A 9,770-nucleotide genomic window follows, 5' to 3' on the forward strand; every position below is an offset into this window, starting at 1 on the left:
GCAATCAAGATGAAAATCCTTGTCCAGACCATCTTCGGCCGGACATGGCAACGATGGCATGAGGACAGTTATTCTTTCTTGAAGGCGTTGCCGTAGAGGAAGTCGACTTAGTATTAGGTGTTTCTTTCATACTCCCTTCGTCCGAAAATACTTGTCATCAAAATGGACAAAAAGGATGCATCTAAAACTAAAATACATCTAGATACATCCTTTTTATTCATTTTGATGACAAGTATTTCGGGACGGAGGGAGTATCTTGTAACATTTTTTATCATGGTTCACTTTGTTTTGTACTCTACTTAACAATTAGGTGTTTCAATCTCCTTTTTTTTAAAAAAATCTGCTTTGTATGGCACTGCCTCCATGATTTAAACATGATCGCCTCACACAATCTCTGCCCCACACAAACATGATAAAAAATAAAATTAAAGGCAATGACCCACCAAAGAACCATGACGCCATTTGATTTATTTTATTTCGGAAATCACGACTCAATTCGGAGAGCCCGATTTATTCACGCCACTGGAGCGGCCACCCCAGTCTTTCAACCAGACACCGCCCCTCTTCTTGCTCTCTGCTCTCCTCTCCTCTCCTCTTCTCTCCTCTCCCACACGCGTCCTAAAGCAAGCAAGCTCGGACGCCATGAGCAAGGACTGCGGCAACCACGGCGAGGACGACATCCGGCGCACGTGCCGGCGCTTCCTGGCCTTCCTCTTCTTCCTGGCCCTGGTGGTGGCCGTCATCGCCCTCATCGTCTACCTCGTCCTCCGCCCCACGCACCCGCGCTTCTATCTCCAGGACGCCTCGCTCCGGCAGCTGGACGTGCTCACCGCCAACGCCTCCGCCGCGGCGGGCGTGCTCTCCACCGTGCTCCAGGTCACCGTCGCCTCCCGCAACCCCAACGACCGCGTCGGCGTCTACTACGACCGCCTCGACGTCTACGCCTCCTACAAGTACCAGCAGATCACGCTGGCCTCCGCGCTCCCGCCGGTGTACCAGGGCCACGGCGACGTCGAGGTGTGGTCCCCGGTGCTCTCCGGCCCGAACGTCCCCTTCGCGCCCTACCTCGCCGACGCGCTCGCCAAGGACGTCCAGGCCGGGTACCTCATCCTCCAGGTGAAGATCGACGGCCGCGTCCGGTGGAAGGTGGGCAGCTGGATCTCCGGCCACTACCACATCTTCGTGACCTGCCCCGCCTTCCTCATCGGCACCGGCGGCAACGGCGCGCCCGGGGCCAACGGGCTCAGGTTCCAGACCGCCACCTACTGCCACGTCGAGGTCTAGCCGTCCGTCCGTACGTGCTCTGCTTCCTCTTCTTCTTCGTCATCTTCCTCTGCTCCGTCGGCGGCGGCGAGGTAGGTTTCTTGCGGGTGGCGCGCGCGCGTGCGCGTAGCCAAGAAGATCATCAAGGCTGAAGGCCAAGGGGGTGGTACATGGTGGTAATAAGTGTTAGCGTCGAGGGGTATAGGTGTAAAAAGGAAAAGAGAATTTAGTGTTGGTTACTCCTACTAAATTGTGTTTTGCTCGTTTTTAATTGTTGGTAAGGTATTTATTCCACGTTTAATTGTCGATATATATAAACCTGTTGTTACGACGGAATTAAAGTGAAATGGTTAATGCTGGGGTTACAAGTAGTACTAGTAGTGGTTTTGTTTTTGTTGCAGTTTGAGTTGAGAGAGCTTTTTGTTGTGGTTCAGCGACAATGTCAGAGATTTTGTTGGAAGGGTGCTAGCTTAGCTAGGTTGGTAGCAACAACCAGATAGTATCGTTGCGTTGATGATGATGAGCTTTATGGTAGGTTGCAAGTCCAACTCATGCCCTGGGATTTGGTGAATGAGTAGGTACGGATTGGACTTAGGAGTTCAGGATCATCTCCTCTCTCTCTCTCTCTTCTCTCTCTCTCATCAACCTTGCTGGCAGCTCCATCTATGGAAGCACCTTACATATTTATTTTTTGAGTTTCCAGCTGTTGGCTTCTATAGCAAGTGACAGAGTAATGGTGATGTGTAAGACTGACTGGTGAGGAGTGGCCATTGAGTGAAAAAATATATATTCTGTAGGCACGGAATTGAGGTCGCCAAAAAATATCCCCTGGTACTTCCATGGTTGAACCAATTAGCTCTCTCGCAAAAAAAAAAATAGCTCAGGTGCACAAGGTCTCCATGACGAGCGGTGACGATTGCATGATATCTGCGGCCTGTGTGGCCCAGATTGCGTTATAAAGGATTTATCACTCGCTTTCTTTCTTTTCAAAACTAAGGAAAATGGTTCCCTCAAAAAAAAACTAAGGAAAACGGTGAAAAAAAGGAGATGGGGAAATGTGCTTTGAGGTCGTAGACAGCAATGATTCACGTTCTGGTGTTGAGATGCGACGCAGCACGATGCATACACATAATCATGTTAATGCATTATTAGCACTTGATGTGGTGTCCTCCTGCACGAATTACTGCGCTCTGCGTAATGCATTTCCAAACTAGAATAATCAACTATATTCCTCTGGAACGAATCAACGACCTATGTCTATGTGGTAGTCGCACAAACCGGTGGCAGGTCTGCGTCCTAGCTAAAAAATAGGAGTCTCCCGGTGGTGTTGCTTAAGGGAGAGGGTGTGTAAAAGGAGGTGGAGGATTAGGCCGGCGGTGAGCAAGCGTTTGGCTACGTCGCCTTCCTCCTTTTTCCATCGCGGCGGTTTCCGAGTCGACGGACGTCTCCATTCTTTCTAGCTGCAACGTCTTATCGCTCGCTTCCTTTAATGCTCCCAAGAATGAAAGATAACACGACGACCGCATGGACAGCAGTGCACGTTCTCCTGTGATCTTGATGATCCGCCAGCTCTTTCCATGGACGAGCTGCGTTTCTGGCATGCATCCGTCGTCACCGACAACTGATTGCAGCGATGACACACAGTTGCGAGTTCGCAGCAGCAATAATTGGCGCCAGCGGAACGCACGACGAGCAGCGTGTCTGCCCACGCAACATGGATGCATACAATTGCACATGCTGCCTAGCAGCACCAAACAACGGAGCATCCAACCTGCACAACACACTATTGTATGACTAATGTTACTCAGGTCTGCATAATTCTCGCATCACGGACCAGCCGCCCAACGTTTCCACAATAAAAACACATGAACATGTACGCGCAGTGTATGGGAAACCATATTCTCGAATCACGGTTCAGATGTCCCAAAATGGCCAGCAAGGACCGAGATAGCAGCTCCTGCAACACAGAAAAAACAATAGGTTTTCACCCTGGTTGTTGCATTTAGCCCCCAATGCCACTCTGCCGATCATTCTACCCAGGGTGGTTATGAATACTTCCTTTTATGGCCTCAACCTCTTAAGGTCCCTCTCGCTGCTGTGATCATGGCTCCTGTGCTCCTTCCGCTTTGGACTGCCGGGCTCGAGAGAATGGCACAGCCCACCCTCCTCGGTGTCCTCTACCGTGTGAGCGACGTTCTGATGATCCTTGTTTATCTTTTCCACTGCATCCACCGCTGATGGCGACGTATTGAGGCCTTCATTGCTAGTGGCAGTGCCATCCCTCGCTTCGGATTGTGCTATCCTCTGGTTTGAGCCTTGCCTTTCAGGGTCATGCTGGTTATGTCCATGGCAGTCTGGCAAGCTCGGTTGTCTGGATGCTGAATGATTTTTATGCGCAGGAGGCTCCTCAGCAGCTCCAGGAGCTTTCTCCAGGGCATGTTGATTGGCTAAACCTGCAGAGCTGCTTTTACTATCATTCCCTTGAGACGGTGGTGGCCCATAGAGCTCCATCATTTGGTTGCTAACCTCTGAAAAGAATAATTGCAATTAATGTAAGCATGGGTCCTTAGTGTGTCTTTTATACTTTGCAAGAAAGAGCATCAAATGTGAACGTAGCAGCAAAAAGAGCATCAGTTCTTGGTACGAAATGGACAATACTGCTTAGCAGCATTGCAAAATCAACAAAACAGATGTAACACCCCCCACGTTACATGTAATTTTCTCTATCTCTTTGCTAATTTTCTGTATATAAGACAAGGTCTATCAAAATAGTTTAACTCAAAAGTCAACGCCAACCCAAATATTTCCAGTTCCACACCAGAGGCTATCCAGCACAGATTCATTAGAGTACTCCTGTGCATGACATTGCCTAGTGTACGGTGTACCCCAGAACACTAGTGCTCAAAATTTTCCCTTGTGCACATCACAAAATAACTTGTGCCTTTGACCTAAGCAACCTAATTCCACTACCAGTTTTTCATATATGATAAATTTAGGTTCTCCAATTCTCAGGGGTTCCATTGACAACTAAAGCATGATAACATCTGCTGCTACTTGTGAGGATGAGAAATACTGTCCTTACGACAATGAATACTGCAATAGTGCAAACATGCACAACTGACCATATGTAGAGACCAACCTTCCAACTGCCATGGGGTTACATCAAAATCTTGCCACCAGACCTTCTCGCCATCTGCTGGAAGCTTGACTTTAAGGAACTTCGCAGCAAGGAAGATTGCACCAGCCGCAATATGTTGGGGCTTAAATTGCAGGCAAAGAGATGTACACAGGCTGTACACCCCTTTCAAGGCGTAGTAAATAGGCATAACAGGGGATTAGTAATTTTTAAAGAATATAAGAGTAGTCTTAGCATACCCATCATTGACAAAACTCCAGGCAACTTGAGCAAGTTCCTTTTGAGCAATCTTGAGTTTTTTTATTGCTTCAACCAAGGGCTTGTATGGGTGATGCACATTGAAGTCAAAATCAAGTGTTACAAGCACAGCACGCTCCCCAATTAAAATAAGTTTCTTCTGTTGTTCATAGACTTCCTGCACAAAACAACACAAATAGTCTCAACTACTCCCTCCGTTCCAAAATAGATGACCCAATTTTATACTAACTTTGTATTAAAGTTAGTATAAAGTTGAATCATCTATTTTGGAACGGAGGGAGTACCATTTCTGTCACAGTAGTTAGGGAATAAAATGCATCGACTGTAAACAAAAACTTGCAGCTTTATGAATAATAGAAGTGTGGGGAAACAAGGATACCATTGGCAACTAGGAAAAGGAATATCAAGACAGTGTCAACAACAAAACATCTAACCTTTTGCTTAATTCGAGCAACAGCGCCAGGATCCTTTTTGTGGATGATCTCATAAGAAATTAGTATGACATCCTTCAGGGGTATGGGTGTTTCTTCAACTTTACCCGCCAAGAACATGCAAACTGTGGCTACTGTCTGCAGGTTGTAATGAAATTTCATTGATAACTTGCAATGAGCAGTTGATTTTGAAAAAAACGCTAACTCCAAATAACAAATTGTATGCCACATGTCTATGCTGTACACTACACACACACAAAAAAATGCATGTCCCTTCTGCAGAACTGAACAAGATTAACCATATCATGGAATCCAATAAAATATTGCGTTTACAAGTGACAGCAAACTAGAAATTAGAATACTGCCTAAAAGTGACAGCAAACTAAAAAAGTGTGTGTTTCACTTTCACATATGGGTGGCAGCATTCATGATTGAACACATATTAGAAAAGTATAATACTGCCTACCATGCATATAATGTGCATGCTGTCTGACAACAAACATGTACAAGCCCATACAAATTTAAGTAGGGCTTACCAGTCTATCATTTTTGGCATGAGATTGTCGAAGGAAAAAACGATGACAGAATACAATAGCTGTAGCAATTGTCACTGGAGGCCTACATTTCAAAGCCATCCGTCATAAGAAGGAAAGATGCACTATATAGAACTACTAACATGCAAACAAAGCATAATTGATGCAGTACTATACATGGACTTATTCATAAAATTTCATGGTGCAAGTATTCTAAAGGGTAAAGACACATAAAGGCCTAAACAAAAATACTAAACAGTGTTTGATCTCTTCTGTTGTCGCTAAACAAGGATGTCATGTGATCACCCATCGCTGCATGCTCGACAAGAACGGTGGCATTAAAGTAATCAATCAATGAGTCTAACACTGGGGTCAAGGGCCAATGTGCTAAGAAGTTATTCCTGACAAAGCCGTGTGCTTCTGAAAAAAGGGAAAAACTGAACAGTAGTTATGTGGTCACATGCATATGTTAGCAATTTGTCAAACACAAATATCAGATAGATTTACCATCATATCTGAGCAATTAGTTCAAAACCATCTCTGGATATTGTCAAAGAAAATAAAGCTAACAAACAAAGTTCAAGGTTATATGGAGTGGGCTGAAAATCAATGTACACATTAGACCAAATGCTTAGGAAGAAGAAAAATTGGACAAGTCAATAATCAAATAATTATTAAATGTCTAATATACGCAGATATTGCATGATTAAACACTTATTCAATATAATCAATTAAAACTCCAGGAAAAAATGGACAAGTCAATTCTTGATGGGACAATGCTTAAATTGCCACATGACCAGCCCAAGCACATGCTTGGCAACCTATCACAATAAGGATATTCTATGTTTCTTTCAAACCTATACATATGTCCCCTCGATCAGCAGAGGTGACGTTTCTAATCTTCTGAATCAATTTGCATCCCTAATATCTTTTTAACAAAAAGTTGTGTACAGTGCTTGTTCCAGATATTCCTGCCATTAAATAATTTCACTAAAGGCATGTTTGATTCACAGCTTAAGACTGTATAAGATGTCAGGCATTTTTGCCTAACTCAGCTGGTACAGAAAAATGGAACCACGGTCCACAACTTAGCTTGTCTACATAATTCATGCTACAAGTGCATGTGTCTATGGCGCTTGGAACCCAGCTAAAAAATGTTTGGTGTGCAGAAAACGTGGCTTTGAACCAAACACTTGCTTAACTTGGTCAAACTAGCCTTGAGGGAGTGTGGCAAACCATGGCAGAGCTTGGCTCCCAACTAAGGAGACCCCGGATATTCTGTCGGCTAGAGGTGCAACCTAGGATACAAAATGTAGTCATGTACACTAGAGAACAACCACTGTCAACAACAGAATGTAATCACTTATGTTTTAGATGTGCACTAGACTTTCCTTGGATTTGGAAATAAAATGTGCATGATATCGATCATGATTTTTTTGCAAATATTGTTGACGATGAAACAAGAAAGAAATAAAATTTTGTTAAAAAAACTAAGTTATAATAAAAAGTCAAGTTGACTACAGAAACTTGAAAAGAACAGGTACGATTCAAATAATACTGCTAAACTAGCTTGCTATACTTTACAAGAAAACAAGTAACAATAAAATATGCATGGTACTATATATTCTTACACTTGAAGCCTCACTCCCAGATCTTGAAGAAAAGTGCAGTATGACTTGCGAAGGAAAGACTCCTTCTTCAGACTAATGCCATCTCTTCTTGAAAGGGAATTCTCCTCTATTTCTTTTCTACTAAAATACCACGAAGCACCAAGGTTGCCATCTTCCACACGTTTATTATAGGGAAATCTATATGGGCTGTTTTCTACAACTCCATATTGTGAAGAATCACTTGTCTGCATGATATCCATGTATGATTTTTCCTCTTTTCTTCTAAAGAACCTGACAAAATGAGATATATTATGTCATCGCTTGCAAACTTAACATCATAAGCATACATAAACACAGTGACGGAGCCAAGGGCCAAGGGGAAGCCATCCCCCCACCCCTAAGATTCTTCTTTTCATATACTCTTCAAATCTAAGTGCAAAACAACAAACAATTTCTACTTGGCCCCCTCTAAGCTTTAGTAACTTTTATTTGCCCCCCTACTCATTCCTGCCTCCGTCCCTGCATAAACAGGAGGAAGGTACGTACAACTAGGCATGTACATATACACATTAATTTGAAAAAAAAATAACATTGATGAAGTCGTGAAGCGCTAAGACAGATATCAAACTATATGTTCTCAATACCCTAAATCTAAAAAAATCTTCAGTGGAACATAAAAAGGGCATATTCATACAGCTTCATTGAACAGTCTGTCCTTCACAGAAGCCCAGTAATTGAACAAATTTGTGACACGTGGATGACAAAACAACAAACAAAAGAGTTTCTTCAATACAACATCAATGCATTTCCTCCATTTACAAGGATGGCGACATTAATGAAATTGTAAAATTGTTGCATGCGAGTAATGACCACTGTGCAAGTTGCTACTCCCTCCGTCCGAAAATACTTGTCATCAAAATGGACAAAAGAAATGTATCTAGAACTAAAAAACATCTAGATACATCCTCTTTTATTCATTTTGATGACAAGTATTTCCGGACGGAGGGAGTATTTGTTCTTTCAAGTTTATTTTCCCGAGTCCATGGCGTTCAAGGTGTTTTCCTGAGTCTGGGAGCATAACACAGAAACAGGGTACTCCAAACTTAACTAGACCAGAGCTTTAGCAAAGCTAGCAGAATGAATGGGGAGAGATCACCAAACATGATATGTTCTTGAAGGCAGCTGTTTGACCTAAAGCAAGCGACTATATTCGACCGGCAAGAAACTAAACCCAATACACATGAGATACACAATCCTCAAACACATCTTAAGTGGGACTGTCGAAAAAAAAACATAACCCAAATTACAAGCGAGCAACATAAAATAGTTGAGTGTACAAATCTCAAACCACCACAAAAATCCAAATTATCTCAGATAAAGCCCACTTGAGTATGTAACCCTGGAACCCTAGATGAAATTGTAGGGGACTTCAGTTTACAGGTAGGTATGTGTATTATGAAGGTGTTATCCTGGCTATACATATCACTTAGACAAAATTACTGAAAGTCAAAACTCACTACAAGAGCAAAAAGTAGCCTCGTAGTTGGTGTTGAGGCTCATAAGTTTGACCGACAGTAACACAAAACCCCACTGCACCCCAACGCCTCGAGTAACGCAGTTCTCCAAGCTAAGCTGCGTAATTTTCAACCAAAGGCAGGAATCCTCTAAAACTCAGTATTAGCATTGGCCCCCGTAAATTCCTCACGAAATTTAGCTACATCCAGTCCCCCAGGCACCTAAAAACATGAATTTACCGGGAAACTTAGCACGCAGTTGCGAGATCAAGCCCGTTCAGATCCAAGCAAGTAAGTTCAGCTCAACAACTACGCATCAAACAGGACCTAGGGTTACTCCCGCCCGGCAACAATCGCGCATTACAATCCCGAGGTGAGCTTCCAAGCAACGGATCCCTCAATTGGCAGGCAGAATCATGCGAACCGAGGGAACTACAGAAGCAATTTGAGACAATTCTTCTTATGGATATAAACAGATTGGATCAGAGCAGAACCTGAGAGGTCGAGAAGTAGTTTGGCGCAGGGTGCGGACCGACCGGCGAGCGTGCGGGGCGGAGACGGACCGTGGTAGACGTCGCGCGCGGAGAGCTGCAGCTGGCGACGACGGCTGCGGCGGCGGATGGCGCCGCGGCAGCGAGGGGGAGCCTGCAGCCCTACCTGCGACTGCGAGGCTGGGTCGGACCCCGGCAGAACCCTGGCCGGTTGATGTGTCACCGTGCGCCCGGATCCACCTTTTTACCCGCGACTCTACCGGGGTTCTACTAGGGTTCGTACTCGTTGCAACCTGAACTTTGATTCGCTGGCCAACACGGACATCTCATGATTATTCTCCTCTTTTTTTTTTTGAGGGATCCTCTCTTTTTTCTTTTAGGATATATTATTCTCTAGATTGTCTTTTCTTTCCTCGAGTGTACGCCAAAGGCATACCTTACTTTTATATAAAAGAAGAGACAATGTATAAGAGTGTTAAAGATCGCTTCCACCAAGGACGCACACCCTATCACACCTTACAAATTAGCCTATGC

The 9,770-nt window shown here is 44.1% G+C and overlaps 2 protein-coding genes across 2 annotated transcripts; one reads left to right on the forward strand and one right to left on the reverse strand.

Moving 5' to 3' along the window:
• The first annotated feature begins 529 nt into the window (after positions 1-529).
• On the forward strand, positions 530-1,634 carry LOC123091479 (NDR1/HIN1-like protein 1). Its single transcript, XM_044513008.1, has one exon. The coding sequence runs from the start codon at positions 643-645 to the stop codon at positions 1,282-1,284; it is 642 nt and encodes a 213-aa protein (XP_044368943.1). The 5' UTR covers positions 530-642; the 3' UTR covers positions 1,285-1,634.
• Positions 1,635-3,148: 1,514 nt separating this feature from the next.
• Positions 3,149-9,530, reverse strand: LOC123091478 (cyclin-T1-3). The gene is made up of 7 exons (XM_044513007.1): positions 9,240-9,530; positions 7,253-7,522; positions 5,625-5,706; positions 5,092-5,226; positions 4,639-4,814; positions 4,403-4,554; positions 3,149-3,791 (listed from the first exon to the last, which is right to left on the reverse strand). The coding sequence occupies exons 2-7, from the start codon at positions 7,489-7,491 to the stop codon at positions 3,325-3,327; spliced, it is 1,251 nt and encodes a 416-aa protein (XP_044368942.1). The 5' UTR covers positions 7,492-7,522; positions 9,240-9,530; the 3' UTR covers positions 3,149-3,324.
• Between the last annotated feature and the right edge of the window lie 240 nt (positions 9,531-9,770).

This window comes from Triticum aestivum, chromosome 4B (assembly GCF_018294505.1).
Source record: "Triticum aestivum cultivar Chinese Spring chromosome 4B, IWGSC CS RefSeq v2.1, whole genome shotgun sequence".
Taxonomy (NCBI): Eukaryota; Viridiplantae; Streptophyta; class Magnoliopsida; order Poales; family Poaceae; genus Triticum; species Triticum aestivum.

Excerpts from the sequence above, each read along its gene's own strand:
- LOC123091478 (XM_044513007.1), bottom strand. The coding sequence starts at position 7,491 with ATGGATATCATGCAGACAAGTGATTCTTCACAATATGGAGTTGTAGAA. Across the intron at positions 5,227-5,624 it reads ATGCCAAAAATGATAGACTG|ACAGTAGCCACAGTTTGCAT; the intron begins GTAAGCCCTACT and ends TACAACCTGCAG. Across the intron at positions 4,555-4,638 it reads TGGAGTTTTGTCAATGATGG|CCTGTGTACATCTCTTTGCC; the intron begins GTATGCTAAGAC and ends AGGGGTGTACAG.
- LOC123091479 (XM_044513008.1), top strand. The coding sequence starts at position 643 with ATGAGCAAGGACTGCGGCAACCACGGCGAGGACGACATCCGGCGCACG.